The sequence below is a fragment of the Myxine glutinosa genome, chromosome 11, assembly GCF_964187855.1.
Source record: "Myxine glutinosa chromosome 11, kmMyxGlut1.1, whole genome shotgun sequence".
Lineage (NCBI taxonomy): Eukaryota > Metazoa > Chordata > Myxini > Myxiniformes > Myxinidae > Myxine > Myxine glutinosa.
In genome coordinates, this window is record NC_136271.1 from 89,779,171 (window position 1) to 89,798,184 (window position 19,014).

At 45.9% G+C, this 19,014-nt stretch overlaps 2 protein-coding genes across 3 annotated transcripts in view; one reads left to right on the plus strand and one right to left on the minus strand.

Annotated features, from left to right (window-relative positions):
• The window catches only part of LOC137437108 (metalloproteinase inhibitor 2), a 128,514-nt gene that overhangs the window by 69,965 nt on the left and 39,535 nt on the right, over positions 1–19,014 (plus strand). The window lies entirely within an intron of this gene.
• The window catches only part of LOC137437107 (synapsin-3), a 179,179-nt gene that overhangs the window by 7,681 nt on the left and 152,484 nt on the right, over positions 1–19,014 (minus strand). For both annotated transcript variants that reach the window (XM_068131497.2, XM_068131498.2), the window contains exons 12-14: positions 8,799–8,901; positions 8,435–8,566; positions 8,212–8,296 (exon numbers count right to left, since the gene is read on the minus strand). In XM_068131497.2, coding sequence (XP_067987598.2) covers positions 8,212–8,296; positions 8,435–8,566; positions 8,799–8,901 — 320 coding nt within the window. The remainder of the gene's footprint in view (positions 1–8,211; positions 8,297–8,434; positions 8,567–8,798; positions 8,902–19,014) is intronic.

Consider the following 19,014-nt stretch of genomic DNA (forward strand, 5'->3'; position numbering starts at 1 on the left):
TTGAGGAAGGCAGAGTTGCAGGCCACGGTGATACAATCTATGGTGGGATTAGGAAAATGGGACGAGTTAGCCTGGGAGTGGCTACCCGAAGAACCAGAAGACGTTGAGCTCCGGAAACTGGAGTTGCAGTTACGGAGCCAGGAACGGATTAAAGAAGAAGAAAGGAAAGCAGAAAAGGAAAGAGCAGAAGAAGAAAGGAAAGCAGAAAAGGAAAGAGCAGAAGAAGAAAGGAAAGCAGAAAAGGAAAGAGCAGAAGAAGAAAGGAAAGCAGAAAAGGAAAGAGCAGAAGAAGAAAGGAAAGCAGAAGAGAGGAGGGAAGAGAAACAAGCGGAGGAAAGGAGAGTGGAACGAGAACTCCAGGAAAGGTTAAAAGAAGAAGAAAGGAAAGCAGAAGCGAGGAGAGAAGAGAAACAAGCAGAGGAAAGGAGAGTGGAACGAGAACTCCAGGAAAGGTTAGCAGAAGAAGAAAGGAAAGCAGAAGCGAGGAGAGAAGAGAAACAAGCAGAGGAAAGGAGAGTGGAACGAGAACTCCAGGAAAGGGTAGAAGGGAGAAAAGCAGAGGAGAGGAGAGCTGCAAGGGACCTCGAAGCAGAGGAGAGAAAAGCGGAAAGGGAATTAAAGGAACGTGACATGGAGCTTCAGCAAGAAATCAAATTCAAGGAGCTGGAGTTAATGAGAGAACGGGGAGAGGCACCACCCTTGCTGACGGGGTCGACACCTAACCAGAAAACCTGGGATGTGGGCAGACATGTGAGGCTGGTTCCACCGTTCAGTGAAAAAGAAGTCGCGAAATTTTTTCCACACTTTGAGAAAGTGGCTCGACAATTAAACTGGCCGGAGGAGGCCTGGACCATACTCGTGCAAAGTGTGCTGGTGGGGAAAGCTCAGGAAATTTATTCGGCGCTACCAATGGACCAATGTGCAGATCATGAGGTACTGAAGAAGCACATCCTCAAGGCCTATGAGTTGGTTCCGGAAGCTTACAGGCAAAAATTCAGGAATGCCAGGAAGAGGGAGAGTGAGACCCATGTGGAGTTTGCCAGAGTGAAAGAAAACATGTTTGATCGGTGGTGTGAGTCAAAAGGAGTCGGGAAAGACTTCGAGAAATTGCGGGACTTGATCCTGGTGGAGGAATTCCAGCAGTGTGTCCACGAGGACATCAAAGTGTACCTGCAGGAAAAGAAGGTACCAAAGTTGTGGGACGCAGCCACCATGGCAGATGATTATGCCTTAACCCACCGAATAGTGGTCCACGAACCTAACTCCTCGCCTAGATCTCCGCAGGGGAGGTGGGGAACAGCAGGTGCGGAGAACGACCATACATGGCGGCGGCCTCGAGATGATTATGGGGACAACTATGATACCCCACCGGTTCGAAATCGGAGGGATGAGGGCCCAAGACAAACTTACAGTTCGGGGGGCCCGAGGCAGACCACGAGTTTTTCCTCCGGGCCTACTTGCGCTTTTTGAAAGAAACCTGGACACTTGATGTCCAGTTGTTACCGCATGAAAAGCGAAGACCCAGAGCGGAGTCCGACTACTACGACTCCAAACGCAATGGCCATTGTGAGAAATCGCCATCAAAAGGGTTACCAACCATTTATTTCAGAGGGGTTTGTGTCACGGGATGGAGCCTCGACTAACCGGAAACCGGTTAGGATATTGAGGGACACAGGGGCACATCAATCTTTAATGCTTGAAGGCATTTTGCCATGGTCCGAGGAGACGGCAACGGGGGATAGTGTTCGTTTACAGGGGATCGGGGGCGGTGTTAGTGCTCCCCTTCATGTCATCCATTTGGAGTCCGATTTGGTGTCAGGACCGGTCACCGTCGGTTTACAAGCCACGCTTCCTGTAGAGGGTGTATCTGTGGTTATCGGGAATGATTTGGCCGGGGGTCAAGTTTATGGTAACCTGAGGGTTGGTAAAGAGCCCAGCAGGGAAAATAACGCCACACCAGCTCGGGATGGCGACAAAAGTGCCAAGCTATTTGTAGGGGGACTGAACTTCAAAACAGAGGAAGAGGTTCTGACCTCTGTCTTCAACAGATATGGGCCGCTGGTGGAAGTGCGGTTGGTAAGAGACTGGGAAACGCAACAGTCAAGAGGGTTCGGCTTTGTCACGTTTGCCAGCACAAAAGACGCCAGAGAGGCAGAGAAGAATTGGAATGGCAAGGATTTGGAGGGTCGGACAATAACAGTAGGGAAGGCATTTCGTAGGCGTCGAGAGGTCTACAGGAGAGGACAAATGGGCGGTAGTTTTGGTGGTGGCCGAGAAGGAGACCGCTATTCATGGGACTACAGGGACCAGTGGTCCCACCCTAATTATTAGGGAAGTTCTGAGAAGTTGAAGCACTGAAGGCGGCGGAGCCGCCGAGCCAAGATTCCTACACGAACTAACCGTGAACTCCGCGTTCCTAAAGGCATCCATGTAGTGAATACTCGGCTTGGCCTCCCGGAAAAAGTGCTATCGAGTTGCTTAACTTTGGATCTTTGATCAACCCTTAACCTTCATTCCCAAGATACGGACGGTCAAAGTCAGAGGGTCATGAGATGGAGTTTGATTTGGCAGGGACAATGTCGTTGTTGGTACTTAGTCCAGAGGGAGTAATCTGGAGGGGTTGTGGTGAAATTTTGGTTGCTTTATTTTTAAGTGATAACTGGGCCCGGGGGGAACTGATAATGTGGGGGGGGTTGAGTTATCTGGTTTGTTTCTCCAAATTGGCCGGCAAAGAAAGTTTTCGCTGGGTTCAAACTTTCTTTCTTGAAGGGGGGGAGTGTTACATATTTATGTGAATGTATGTGAATTACCATTCAGGTTGCTTATCCGTGTGTATTATATTAAGGGTTGTTGTGATGGGAGGGTCAGGAGCCCTTCGGAACCAGTGGCCGGAAACGGAAGTGGCCGGAAACGGAAGAAGAAAAGACACGAGGAGAGAAAAGGACGGTGATTCTTCTTCCTCGCCCCGCGACGACAGAAGGTGGAATCGACCTTGCGCTGCGCGGAAAACAGAGGCGTTCCGAAACCCGTTTGGCGAGAGGAGTTACCTGGACGCGTAACTACCTGTTGACACGTGAAGTCCCCGTGAGTTCGTGCACGGAACCAAGCGGTCGCACGTTGGGCCGCGCGCGCGTTGCAAACCGCGCTGGGTTTTGCCCCGTCTACAAGGCCGCGTACGGGTCGCACGTTGAACCTCGCACGCGGTGAAAAACCGCGCTTGGTTTTGCCCCGTCTACAAGGACGCGTACGGGTCGCACGTTGAACCTCGCACGCGGTGCAAACCGCGTTTGGTTTTGCCCCGTCTACAAGGACGCGTACGGGTCGCACTTCGGGGCCTCGCGCGCGTTGGAAGCCGCGCTGGGTTTGCCCCGTTGCTTGGCAAGGAGGTGCGCTGCAACAGCTGTCCCCGGTACGAGACGGCACGTTTGGAGCACGTCCGCCCGGGGTTCGTTCAACCGCCCGTGTGCGGAGACGAGAGACATTGTGGGAGACATTGACCACGGAGGGAGTCAGGAGTGGGGCTCACGTGAGGAATATATACACAAAGAATTAAGTTAAGCACCCCTACACAACGAATTAAGGTAAGCACCCCCTAATATATATTCTTTGTGTATATGTATACATTGGCATATATTCTAAGGTATGTGAGATCAAATAATGATTGGTATGACATTAGCAATTATCCATTGATGAAATTGAGTGATCAAAGTGAAAAAAAGTGATTGGTTGAGTCAGTGATCCGATCACGTGGGTCCTACACACGTTATTGACGCAAAGATCGCTAGAGGTCTTCTCAGAACAATGACTGTACGTTAGAAAACATTAACGTCATCCACACTGTCCGTGATGGACCTATAGCTCCATACTTAAATTGAGGTGAAAATATGCCTAAAATTCCCAAAAAATTTCACCTTAAATTATTCAGAATAAAATATTGAAAACGGCATGATTGTTATGTTTTTATGTGACCATAATATCACTTCTCCAGAAAATATAGCAATATCATGGGTATATTACACTGTTTTGACGACAACAAACTTGTAATGTGCGAGGTTGTAAAAAAACGGGGGGGGTGCTTAACTTAATTCTTTGTGTATATAAGATGGCCATCTTAGAGTTTGTGTAGATGAGTTTACATCTTTGTAATATTGATTGTGCATTGTTGATGGTTGTTGATTGCTCAGGGAATATATTATTAATTATTCCGGATCCTTGGTGTGGGGTTTCTTCTTGACCGGAATTCATCTTGATTGCGTTACGAAAGCGTATAAACCATATATCTTTCTGGCGGGGTCCCTCCCACGGTCCGGGGGTCACCAAGACCAGGTAGTTACCGGGAGGACCACGTAACAATACAGACTTGGCATTTAATATGGAATCTTTTTTCTTTTTTTTTACTTGGGTTTACTTTCTGAACTCGGTATATAAATCTGGTGAGTTTCTTTTACGCTTCGGTGATTTCTTTGTTAAAAGAACCATGTCACTGATTGTCTGTCGCAGCAAGAAGTCAATAACAGGATTATATCACAGGTGGCGTGACAAAATGTACGGACAGGTACATTTGACGATTGGCTTCACAATCGGGTGTATAAGGGTTGTTGCGTTCTGTATTAGTGGAAAACAACTGCTGCACGTCTACAAAAGTTATTGCCGCTTCCCCTGGAGATGGTCCGTCAACTCGACAATGCTGTTTCTCATTTAGTGGTGACTTTACGAAATTCCGGCATGAAACAGCATGCTATTGCTTGGCAGTATGGCATCACTCAAGGTCAGGTGTCAAATATCCTGAAACGAAATGCTCAGAGGGGTGTCCCTACTCCAATACCGAGGCCAGGACGTCCCCGCAGAACCACAAGGAGGGATGATCGCCAGCTGCACCGGTTAGTCCGCAATGGCCGTACCAAGTCAGCTAATCGGCTTAGGGTTGAGTGGCAGCAACTGACAAATGTGCCTGTATCCAGAAGGCTAGTCAACCAACGACTGGTTCAAGCAGGCTATTGTGCTAGGCGTCCCCTGAGAAAGCCACGTCTGACCAGACAACACCGCCAGCGCCCATTGCAGTGGGCCAGAGAGCACCGTCAATGGCAGCCAGGACACTGGAGTCACGTGATCTTCAGTGACGAGTCTAGATTTCTGGTCTATCGTCAAGATGGCCGCGTCCAAGTGCGCAGACAAGTGCATGAAGCCTACAACGAAGATTGTATAGTGCCAAGAGTCCAAGCTGGAGGTGGTGGGGTGACCGTTTGGGCTGCTTTTCATGCAGGGGGCAAAACTGACCTGGTTGTTCTGAATGGAAACCTGAACAAGTTCAAGCACAAGGCCATTCTGGAAGAAACATTGCTTCCATTTGCTCGTGCAGCCTTTCGTGGAAACTTTGTCTTCCAAGATGACAATGCACGGCCTCATCGTGCTCGCATGATCCAACACTTTCTTGCTGACCGTGGCGTAGAGCATATGGAGTGGACTGCCATGTCGCCGGATATGAATCCGATAGAGACCTTGTGGGCAGAATTAACGCGTCAAATCGACAACTTGGACCAGCAGCCGACCTCTGTGCGTGAATTGCAGCAGGCTATTGTAACTTCATGGCAAGCGATTCCTGTCCAAACCTTGGCAAATCTCATGAACAGCATGCCTCAACATGTACGTGCTCTCCTGAATGCTCGTGGGGGTTACACGAAGTACTGAACTGTAATTTTACTGTCCGTAATCCCAGTCGTAATTTAACTTTTGTTTTTGTTAAAAAAAATTTTTGGCTAATGTGCAAAATAAAGAGATACTTCTGGAAAACGCACAGAAGTTTAACACAGTACTATCTGTCAATTGAGTTCGATATCGGTTTGCATCACTTTCAAGGATCAATTTATTTGCTTCGAAATGTCAAATGTGGTTTTTGTTTCTTTTAAAGGTCACATTAACAAAATCTAGAATAATTTCAACATAATTCCAATGAACTTTTGGTTCTAAGTCATCTTGAAAAGTAAGTTCACCCCCACAAAAAAAAAAAATCCATATTAAATGCCAAGTCTGTATATGTTGCTCAGCTTGGCTCCACCCCTCCGGAAAGCGTGCGCTGTGTCGTGCTTTTGACGTTCAAGAGACGAGGCTGAGGGCGTGCGGTGCGGCTTGAGGAGAACTCTAGAATAAACAAGAGATATCCATTTTAAAAATATTTTCGTTTAATTAACGGTATCTGCCAAACCACGCACCCTATCGCAAATTCCAAAAGGACATTTTAGTAGACTGACATGCTGAACAGATCTGTGAAGGTTCCCCTCGATTGGATCACAAATGAGGGAGGGGCTCAGTTTTGAAGGTTCTTGCTTAAAAACGTCATAACTCTGAAACCATGTGATGCATGACGTCATGCTCGATGACGTTTTTGTTCGTCATGGGTATGCGATTCTGCCTGCAAAGTTTGGCCTCGATCTGTTCAGCCGTTGCTGAGAAAAAGGTGTTTTCGTGCTTTCACGAAAACCAATATGGCGGCCGAACCACGTGACCTATGACGTCATAATTACCATTAAAATATTCTCCAGCCGAGTTCCTCATATGGTGAAAACTTGATCTCAATCGGTCCAATTGTTGCCGAGAAAATCTTTTTTAAAGGAAATTAAAACTTAAAATGGCACTGAGGTGAGGATCATCAGAATTATCAGAATTTGCAAAGTTCAAAGTGCCATAACTTTGTCAAAAATGATCGAAACGTCGTGAAGTTCGAACTTGACCTGTAACTTATCATGAGGAAACCATGTGCCAAGTTTGAAATCATTAGCTTTAAGCGTTTAGAAACAAAGTCCGGAAAACTGTTCTTTGCATGACGGACTGACGGACTGACGGACTGACAGACTGACGGACGGAGGAACGGCGTGCAAACCTATATTCTCCTCCGGTGTACACCGGTAAGGGACTAATAACCACTCCTCTGGCGAGGGTAACTAGAATGGCACGGGGTAGAGTGCATACCTCCACCAGGTTGAACAGTTTCTGTTTTGTATATCACCGATAGGCCGGATCTGCTGACCTGAACCAAAATCTAATCGACTTGTTCTCGTCACCTGACCAACTCATCCACCAAGTTTTGTCACAGGTCATCCATAACTTTTTTAAATATCATACTATATATCATTTTTGGCTCATCTCTCAAATGTAAAGAATTACTTTGAAAATTAAAAAATCATATGCAGATCCGTATCCGGATCTTCAACAAAATCGAATCAATTTGTCCTTGTCACACACCCAACCTGTCCACCAGGTTTAGTCTGAATCCGTCCATACCTAATTGAGATATTCTGCTCACAGCTCAAAGACAGACAGACAAACGGACATCAACAGAAAGGGATGAAAACAACCTCTATCAACCTTCAGTGGCGGATAAGTAGACGATGTACGAATGAGGCCTCCGTGTTACACCTTTAGAAAAGTGTTACAACAAGTGTTACAAAAAGTGTTACAAAAAGTGTTACAAAAAGTGTTACAAAAAGTGTCACAAAAAGTGTTACAAAATTGTTACAAAAAGTGTTACAAAAAGTGTTACAAAAAGTGTTACAAAAAGTGTTACAAAAAGTGTTACAAAAAGTGTTACACCTTTTTTGCTATTTTTCAATCAAAATCAATGTAAAAGACAACTCATTTTAAAGGGAGTCCAATGTATATAGTTAGTTTGATGTCAAAAATCCTTGGTGCAATATTTGTAATAAAGATGCAGTTGGCATGGGAACTTCAAATTTTCAGTTGCAGCTTCAAATCCTTCCACATAAGGCCAAGCGCTTTTGAGGATACGAGTCTGCTGTACATCTAACTGTCTGTCGATGTCCCTTGGTGATCCACCTTTCGAGGCCATTTTTCGCCAGAGCAGGGTTTGACCTTTTTTGGGTCCACTTTTTGAAGCAATATTTTATGGCTGGATGCCCTTCCTGCCACCAACCCTGTTAGTCGCCTCTTGCGACACACAGGGAATTACCAGTGAACTGGTACTCAATTTGCCGACCTCGGAAGGTATGACAGGCTGAGTCAACCCCCCTGGTGTTAATTCAGCGATCGACCGGGATTCGAACCCAGGATCCTAGGATCCCAAGCCGGCACCCTAACCGCTAAGCCAACACCAGGCCTAAGTCTAATCTGGATACTTGGTGTGTATGTTAAACAGTGGTCAGCCCCTTCAGCTGTTCCTGTCAAGTTGATAAACAATGTCTGTTAAACGGTGCCTACCTTGTGCTGGCCGGGCCTGGGCCGGTCCGGGCTGGCCAGGTTGTGGCACGGAGGTCGGGTTTGCCTTCGGTTGTGTAGGAGGTGGCTGTGGTTTCCCCATTAGTTGTCCCGCCATGTAGGACACAAACATTCGAACAGTCAGGTAATCCCTTTGAGCACACAAAGTTCATATTGACACCTGCTAACAAAATGATATTGTCACCCTACTGTTGAGGACACTCACATTAGGTTTCTGTGGAGATGGGATGGGAGTGCGTGGGATGAGATGATTCATGCGTGACACCACCAGCTCGGTGATCAGTTGCCTGTCCTCCTCCTGATGCTCTCCAATCAGTGGGAAGCATGAATCCATCACCTGGGATATATTTCAGTGTTTCTTCCATGTCAAAAATGCAAGACCAGTCGAGCTTTAGAAAAGATATGGTCGCTTTGTGCCTCTTATGATAAACTTTTATGATTGTTGATATAATTATTAACATCGTAATCAATGTGAGTACAGCAGTATTGTTTTTCTCCAAAAAATATCCTGTTCATTGATTTCACTTGTAGTGCTACTGTGCAATACGTTGCAAATTCTTAATTTGAACCTCGATAATGTAGTCTCGCCCGTCCTTTCCATGCACAGCCTTGAGAGCACAGATGTCCAGGCCACCGAATAGTTCAGAACAGGCATCAATCCACAAGCGATACCTGGAGGCAGCGGGACAAATTTTTACATTTTCCTTCCCAGTCATTTTCTCCTTATAAAAAGTCTGGACTTCGTGGAAGAGTTAAATGCCCTCTGTCAATCAGCTCATCCGTATATATAGAATGAATGAAGTAGCCAGTGTGAAGAATGCATTAATTAAACATACAAAATAAATAAATAAATAACTCAGCATTTCTTGGCAACTGGCAACATATTGTTACGGTCCGGGGATATGGATGTTGTTTGCCGAGCGAAGGCACCGCGGCCGAACAGTTGTTCCCCGACTCACCCGATTCACCCAGACGTTGGCCGTATCGCGCCACCGCTATTCAATCGGGAAAAGACTAAGACGCCGAATGCAAAGAGGAAGAAGAAGACGTACAGAAGAGTAACGGGGTTTATTATTATTTACACACATAAGCAAAAAGAGCAGTCACGGTTATTTACAGGGGACAAGAAAACGCAGGTGACACAGTGAAAATTACTAGCTTATACTGACTTAGTTTACTACCCAGGACAGCACGAACAGAACAAACTCACGTACGCAAATGGATGGAAGGGTAGGAATCGTTTGGAGGGATGAGCAGGTGGGATCACAGGGCACAGCGAACAGGTCCACTCTGGGCGGGAAGCGAGGAGCCGGCAGCTCCTTGTATTTGGCTTTACAGCGCACGCCGGCAGGGTCACTCGCTGCCCCGTCAGGGCTTCACACGGCTGGTTGAAACGGGGCTGGTTGAAGCGGCTCTTTGTCAAAGGCTTTTCGTATCTCTCACGCAACTCCGGTGCAACTCTGAACTCTCTCCCGGTGGACTGCCGACCCTCTTACGCACCTGGACTCATCTGCCGTATCTCTCGTGTAGCTTGTCCCAGCGATCGTCGCACCCTTCTCGTCCAAACCTTCAGCGTGGGTCTGACATGCCCTCCTCGGTTTTGGTACCGCCCCCCCCCCCCCCCGTGCTCTGTTTCGTGACCTTGTATGGTAATCCCACGGGCTTGTCTCCTTATTTGGGCATGGCGCCGACGGCACGCCCCTCGTGGCGAGCCACGGGCTTGTTTCCTTATTTGGGCATGGGGCTGAACAGCCCCGCCCTTCGTGGCACGCCCTGGGTTTGCCTCTCCCGGGCGACTCCGCCCCTCCTGTTCAAACAGAACACGGAGCACATATTCACTATAGCAGCGAAATGAGAGGGCGTGCACCCCACGCTTGTAAACTGCTTTACCCGCAGATGGAGAGTTTGGCTGGGAAATGGAAGTATTGAAGGGGAGCTATTCTTAATTGATTCGGTGCAATGGAGTATTATTCTAATGGAAGACAAGGCCTTACTCTAAAACACATAATAAGATATAAGCTACTGAACAAGGGTTTTATCGGGTCCTGCAATGTGGTGTTTCATGGAATAACTACCGGGACGCCCTTTTTACCTTTACACAACTCTGGAGGCAGGAGGGGCCATATTCAACAATGTTCATCACCATTTCCAATATAATACAACACAATCAAAAAAATGCACTCCTCATATCCGCAACAATATCATAGCAGCGCGGAGCAAAACATGCAAGGAATTCAGTTTGTGGAGCACATTGTTGTAAACTTTGAGCTCGTAAAACGGCCGTTCTCTCCAAAAGTTTCGTCAATCACTCTCGGTCGATTCGGGGATCACAATTGATGGCAATTACGCACCGTACTGTTTGGATGAAATTTAATCTTAGAATGGAAGCATACGTCAATCAGCCATGTCATCATTGTGGAGTTATTGATCGTTTTGGGTTTGAGGTTTTGGGTTTAAATCCTCATCATCATCACCACAATCATCTTCAACATCACCAGCATCATCATCAACACCACCAACATCACCAACATCACCATCATCATCCACATCATCACCATCATCAAACATCGTCATCATGATCATCATCAACATCATTATCACCAAAATCATCATCATCATCACCATCATTATCATCACAATCATCATCAACATCATCATCACCAAAATCATCATCACCATCACCATGACCATCATCAACATCAGCAACTTTATCATCATCATTAACATAATCATCAACATCGTCATCGTCATCAACATCTTCATGATCATCATTATCAACATCATCATTATCATCATCATGTAAAATGCGCAGAACGTTGATGCTGTCGAAACAGTTACGAACCTACAATCCTGGTCGGGTTGCTGCTCCGTCTTATGGAATTTGTTCATGGTGCCGGCGATAGCTCGCCTACTCTTCACAAAAGACATCATGGGATCTTTAACGTCCACCAACTGATGACGGTAGACGTGATGCCCGTTAAACGTCCATCCGAGGGATGGCACTCAAATTGATGAATTGCCTTGCTTGTGAAACACCAGGATGACCGTTTATAGCTGCGGCTGGACTTGAACCCAGGCCTGACATTAAGTCGTGGAGGGGTTAACTACAGTGAGTCCACGAAGTCACGCATCATAGGTAAAACATGTATTTGTATGTTTGGCTACATCAGTTGTTCGAAATGTGTCCCGCCAATCTCAAACATGTTTGTCAACGGAAAAGCAGGTCTCTCTGAATGTTCTTCAACATATCTGGGCTAATTGTTGAATTAAATAATTTAATTTCCTATGGTAAATAATTACCATAATAATAATCATAATAATAATGGTAAATAAATAATAATCAATTAAATATTTTAATCTCCTATGATAAATAATTTATCAATTAAATAATTTAATCTCCTATGATAAATAATCAATTAAATAATTTCATATGATGCGCGACTTTGTGGACACCCTGTAGATCAGGTATCTTTTGAAAGGTAATTTTGTGCCTGTACATGTCATGGCCAAAAGATGTCATGTTTCGGTTTACAAGGTGAAAGCTGTTTTAATCTCTTATTTGTCTGATACCTGTGGGGCTCTCTTCCTCATCTCAGCGAGTTCTGACGTTACTATGAAGCATTCAAGATGGCTGTCCACTGCACATACAATAATTTTGTTCATAATCTTGTTTTTAACGCCCAACAAGGCTTTGGCTGGGTTGGGGTATTATAGTATTTTGAGTCATGTATGTCTGTCCGTCCGTCCGTGTTTCGGTCTATAGCCTCTACTCAAAAATCACATGATGCATTTCTTTCATATTTGGTTCATGTATGTAATAATTTCTGGGCCTGAGGCACGTCAAATGACTTTGGGCTTGGAGCTAATTTGGAATTTTGGCAGCTTTGTTAAGATTTTACACAATAGCTTATACACCTTTTGATTGACATGTGCTGTGCTAGAAATTTAGGTTGTCAGCATTACTTTGTGTATTTTGTGGGTTTAAGGGAGTGGAGGGTCCAATGGGGAGGCAGACTGGGGGCTGCACTAACAAACATCCCACCATTTTGCTTATGTAGCTAGATAGTCCCAAATTGTATCTGAGAATTGTTTTATTATTTCAATTAAATAAATGAATTTATTAACTAATTCTAATTATTAACTAGAACATCACTCGGTAGAGAGCATATACCTCCGCCAAGCTGAAGTTTACCTTTTGTATCCACTTCCGGTCATATCTGGATTCAGACCTCAACCACTGATATGGGAGATATGTGTGTGTGTGTGTGTGTGTGTGTGTGTGTGTGTGTGTGTGTGTGTGTGTGTGTGTGTGTGTGTGTGTGTGTGTGTGTGTATGTATGTATATATGTTATATATATGTATATACAGTCATGTGAAAAAGTAAGTACACCCCATGTAAAGTTTTGACTTTTTCAACATATTTCAACATACAGCTATTTGATCTTCATTTCAACAATATTGATAGATAAAGGTGATATAATATAACAAATATCATGAAACATTTACATTTTTTAGTCCATTGTATAATTTAAACATAAATGCAAATTTCGCATGTGGAAAAAGTAAGTACACCCTTGGCTCTAATAGGTGGTATTGCCCCCTTTGGCAGAAACAACCTCAAGTCGGCGTTTCTTATAACTGTGTACCAGTCTCTGCCATCGACTGGGAGAAATTTTTGCCCACTCCTCCATGCATAATTCTTTCAGCTGTGCGATGTTTGAGGGGTTTCTTGCATGCACAGCTCGTTTCAAATCCCCCCACAACATCTCGATGGGATTTAGATCCAGGCTTTGACTTGGCCATTCCAGAACCCTCCATTTCTTTCTTTTCAGCCATTCCTTGGTGGATTTACTGGTATGTTTATGGTCATTGTCATGTTGCAAGGTCCATCTTCGGTTGAGCTTCAACTTTCCGACAGATGGCCTCACATTCTCCTCAAGCACCCTCTGGTACAATGAAGAATTCATAGTGGATTCTATGATGGTGAGCTGCCCAGGCCCTAATGCAGCAAAGCTGCCCCAAACCATATTTCCACCACCGTGCTTTACAGTTGGTATCAGGTTCTTGTGGTCAAATGCTGTCTTTGGTGTTCACCAAACATGTCTTCTGGTACTGTGGCCAAATAGCTCTACCTTTGACTCATCTGTCCAGAGCACAATGTTCCAGAAGTGCTGGTCTTTGCCGAGGTGTTCATTGGCAAACTTTAGTCTTGCCCTGATGTTCTTTCTGGACAGCAACGGTTTCCTCCTGGCACACCTCCCATGTAGATCAAATTTGTGCAGCCTCTTTCTAATGGGAGACTCGTGCACTTTCAACAGTGGCAAGAGCTACCTGTAGGTCCCGTGATGACATTCTGGGGTTCTTAGAGACTTCTTTCAGCATCTTGCGGTCTGCTCTCGGGCTGAACCTGCTGGGGCGGCCTGGCCTGAACAGGTTGGCAGTTGTTTAGAATCTTATCCACTTGTAGATGATCTTCCGGACAGTCGAATGATTGATTTCAAATTGTTTGGAGATCTTTTTAAATCACTTCCCAGAATCGTAGGCATCTACAACCTTCTTTCTGAAGGCCTCAGAGAGGTCTTTTGATCTAGGCATGGTGACGCCGCACACTTCAACAACAAAGAGCAAACCAAACTAAATGTCTGAGGTTTAAATAAGACAGGTTCCTCCAAGATCCTCTCTAACGATGTTCTAATCAATTGCATATGAGCTGGTGCACCTTTTTTTTCCTTTCTTTTTTGTATACAAGATTGAGGCTCGTGAAAGAGCTAACATTAATCACACAAAAAGTCAAACCGTCACAAAACACAAAAAACAAGGGGAGCGGCAGACAAGATGATGGGGAGAGAGGGGGAAGGACACAAACACAACATTTGAGAGCAGGGACATCGGGAGGACTTGGGGGGAGGTGGGAGAGGTATAAAACATATGAACACTGCAAGGACTCTGGGGTGAATTAGCGGGGGTAGAAAAGATCAAGGTTTTGGATGGGGGAAGATAAGAGATGATGGTGAACAGCTGTTTTAAAGACCTGGAGGGAGGAGTGGGATTGAAGGGAGTGGGGGCATTTGTTCCAGAGGCGGGAGAAAAGGGGAATGAAAGATTGAAGGTGAGCAGAGAGCCTAGATTTTGGCAGTTTAACCATAAGAGGGTTGCAGGCAGATATTGTGCGACCTGAAGGAATATTGGGGGGACAGAGCACAGAGAGAGCTGGGGGAGCAAAGCCGGAGAGGAGTCGGTAGAAGACAGAAAGACCACCAACCTGCCTGCGGTGAGTGAGTGAAAGGCCTCCGGAGTTAACTTCATCGCAGGAGATTCCAATGATTCTGAAAGCTTTGGCCTCAACAGCGTGAAGCCGAGCTAGGTGTGAGGCAGGAGCACCAGCCCAGAGGAGGGAACAGTATTCCATTGAGCTGCGGATGAAAGCCTTGTATGTGGTGAGGAGCTCAGGTGTGCCAAGGAAGGACTTCGCACGACGGAGGATGCCCAGTCGGCGACTGGCTTTGGAGGCCAGCTTGGAAATGTGGTTTTCCCAAGAAAGATCATGGCAGATAGTGAGACCCAAAAGCTTGAGCGACAGAACTTCTTGGAGAGGATTGTAGAGAAAGTAGATGGGAGGGTTTACCAGTCGGTCCTTTCGGAGAGACATTGTAAGAGTGTGAGATTTGTCAGGATTGAAAGACATGTTCCACTTGTTTGACCAGTCTGTGATTTTGTCCAGGTCTGCAGAAAGTGAGGAGGCTGCAGACTGCCGATCTGAGGGATGAGGAATGGAGCGGCAGAGAGTGGAGTCATCAGCAAAGAGATAGAGAGGATTTTCCATAGAGTCAGAGAGATCATTGATGAAGACCAGAAATAGCACAAGGCCCAGAACACTACCTTGGGGAACTCCAGCCAGAACAGGCAGGGGAGATGAGAGAAATCCAATCAGGGCCACACGTTGCCTATGACCAGAGAGGAAGTCCGCCAGCCATGCGTGGAGATTTCCATGGATACCATAGGAGGAGAGTTTGGTGAGCAGCGCGGGGTGCCAGACCGTATCGAAGGCACGTGATATGCCAAGTGAGACAGCTCTTATTTCCTGTTTGGCATTGAGGACCTCCATCCATTGTTGAGACAGCAGAAGCAACATGTCCAGAGTAGAATGACCTGGTCTGAATCCAAATTGATGATCAGAGATCAAGCCATTAGAGAAGAGGAAGGATTTGATATCCGAAGCAATGATGGATTCCATGACTTTGCTGATAATTGGAAGCAGGCTGATTGGTCTTCAGTTGCAAGGATCTGTTTTCGCACCTTTTTGTGTAAAGCGGCGATGTTTGCTGATTTCCAAGATGTTGGCAGATGACCTTGAGCAAAAGAGAGGGTGACAAGAACAGAGAGAGGGTGAGATAGAGCGGCAGAGCAGGATTTTAGGACCCGTGGGCTGATGCCGTCTGGTCCAGTTGCAGAATCAGAGTCGAGGTTTGATAAACCTGATTCTAATTTTAGGTATTTGAAGTAGTGATAAATGTAGGGGTGTACTTACTTTTTCCACATGCGAAATTTGCATTTATGTTTATTTAAATTATACAATGGACTACAAAATGTAAATGTTTCATGATAATTGTTATATTATATCACCTTTATCTATCAATATTGTTGAAATGAAGATCAAATGATGACTCCATCTACATCTCGCTGTCTGATAATATGGACCAACTTCCATCTACTCATCCCAACTCTCTCTTCCTCATATGTGGTGATTTCAACTGTCATCATGCCAGTTGGCTGGGTGTGGGTACCTCTCTCACCAGCCATGGCTCCTCAGCAAAGGACTTCTGCGACTCACTGGGACTGACACAATCTGTCAATTTCCCGACCCAGATCTCAGTCAACGGAACATCTTCTCTTTTGGACTTGGTTATGACTAACTTCCCTGAAAATGTCTGCTGCTCTTCTTCTGCTCCAATCGGATCATCTGATCATGTCCTTGTTAAAGTGGACATCTCTCTGACCATCCTCAGGGAGCCTGCTCAGCGTCGACGAGTCTGGCATTTCACTCAGGCCAACTGGCACGGTCTTCAAGCAGCCATCAATCATGTGGACTGGTCTCCCATCTCTACCACCTCTGACATCAACTCATCCTGGGAATTCTTCCAAAGTAAATTGCTCTCTCTCATGCACAGATTTATCCCATCTCGTCTTCAGTTGTCATACCCTTCCTCCCATCCATCCATCTTGTGGTGAGGCTGTTGCCCAGAAACAACTTGCCTTCGTCTCCTGGAAAGCAAATCCAACGGAAGGAAATCTCATTTCCTTTCACAAAGCCCGAAACAAGTGTGTGTCCACCCTCAGGAGAGCCAGGAAACAATATCTCTCCATTCTCAAGACCGAACTCTCTTATCTGTCTCCCTCTTCCAAATCCTGGTGGCATCTGGTCAAATCCGTTTCTGGTGTTTGTTCCCCCTCCATCCCCTCCCTTACCTCAAACGGCTACACAGCTGACTCCGCACGTGAAAAAGCTGAATGCCTCAACTCTGTGTTTGCCTCTAAATCTTGTGTCCCAAACCCATCCCTCTCTGCACCCACCATACCCAGTCGTACCCTGCTGCTCCTGGACTCCGTGTCCTTTCCTCCTGAGAAGGTGGAAAAGTTTCTGTCAACCCTCGACTCTGATTCTGCAACTGGACCCGACGGCATCAGCCCACGGGTCCTAAAATCCTGCTCTGCCGCTCTATCTCACCCTCTCTCTGTTCTCTTCACCCTCTCTTTTGCTCAAGGTCAACTGCCATCTGCTTGGAAATCAGCCAACATCACCGCTTTGCACAAAAAAGGTGCAAAAACAGATCCTAGCAACTACAGACCAATCAGCCTTCTCCCAATTATCAGCAAAGTCATGGAATCCATCATTGCTTCGGATATGAAATCTTTCCTCTTCTCCAATGGCTTGATCTCTGATCATCAATTTGGTTTCAGACCAGGTCACTCTACTCTGGACATGCTGCTTCTGCTGTCTCAACAATGGATGGAGGTCCCTGAATGCCAAACAGGAAATTAGAGCTGTCTCCCTCCACATATCACGTGCCTTCGACACGGTCTGGCACCCCGCACTGCTCACCAAACTCTCCTCCTTTGGTATCCATGGAAATCTCCACGCATGGCTGGCGGACTTCCTCTCTAGTCGTCGTCAACGTGTGGCCCTGAATGGGTTTATCTCATCTCCTCTTCCTGTTCAGGCTGGAGTTCCCCAAGGCAGTGTTCTGGGCCCCGTGCTTTTTCTGGTCTTCATCAAAGATCTCTGACTCTCTTGAAAATCCTCTCTATCTCTTTGCTGATGACTCCACTCTCTGCCGCTCCATTTCTCTTCCCTCAGATCGGCAGTCTGCAGCCTCCTCACTCTCTGAAGACTTGGACAAAATCACAGACTGGTCAAACAAGTGGAACATGTCTTTCAATCCTGACAAATCTCACACTCTTACTATGTCTCTCCGAAAAGATCGACTGGACAACCCTCCCATCTACTTTCTCAACAATCCTCTCCAAGAAGTTCTGTCGCTCAAGCTTTTGGGTCTCACTATCTGCCATGATCTTTCTTGGGAAAACCACATTTCCAAGCTGGCCTCCAAAGCCAGTCGCCGACTGGGCATCCTCCGTCGTGCGAAGTCCTTCCTCGGCACACCTGAGCTCCTCACCACATACAAGGCTTTCATCTGCAGCTCAATGGAATACTGTTCTCCCCTATGGGCCGGTGCTCCTGCCTCACACCTAGCTCGGCTTCACGCTGTTGAAACCAAAGCTTTCAGAATTATTGGAATCTCCCGCGATGAAGCTATCTCTGAGGGCCTTTCACTCACTCACCGCAGGCAGGTAGGTGGTCTTTCTGTCTTCTACCGACTCCTCTCCGGCCTTCCACCCCCAGCTCTCTCTGTGCTCTGTCCCCCAAATATTCCTACAGGTCGCACAAGATCTGCCAGCAACCCTCTGATGGTTAAACTGCCGAAATCTCGGCTCTCTGCTCACCTTCACTCTTTCATTCCTCTTTTCTCCCGCCTCTGGAACAAACTCCCTCACTCCCTTCAATCCCACTCCTCCCTCCAGGTCTTTAAAACAGCTGTTCACCACCATCTCTTATCTTCCCCCATCCAAAACCTTGATCTTTTCTACCCCCCGCTAATTCACCCCAGATCCACCTGGTTTGAAATTCCAACTTCTTTCCTGGAAGTCCGGGCAGTGTCCATATGTTTTATACCTCTCCCACCGCCCCCTTCCCATGCCCCCCCCCAAAGCCCTCGCCCTCTCTCAGATCTCTCGATGTCTCCATGTCTCTCGGTCCCTGCTCTCAAATGTTGTGTTTGTGTCCTTCCCCCCTCTCTCCCCATCTTGTCTACCGCTCCCGATGTTATATGTTTTATGTGTCGGTTTGTCTTTCTGTGTGATTAATGTTCGCTCTTTCACGAGCCTCGATCTTGTATACAAAAAAAAAGAAAAAAAAAGCTGTATGTTGAAATATGTTGAAAAAGTTAAAATGGGACATTAAAATGTTGAAATATGTTGAAAACGTCAAAACTTTACATGGGGAGTACTTACTTTTTCACGTGAATGTATATATACTGTATATATATATATATATATATATATATATATATATATATATATATATATATATATATATATATATATATATGCCAGATCTGGATTTCACACACGAAAACTGAATTAAACATTAATGAAATTTTTTCACGCTGTTGAGGCCAAAGCTTTCAGAATCATTGGAATCTCCTGCGATGTAGTCAACGCCGAGGG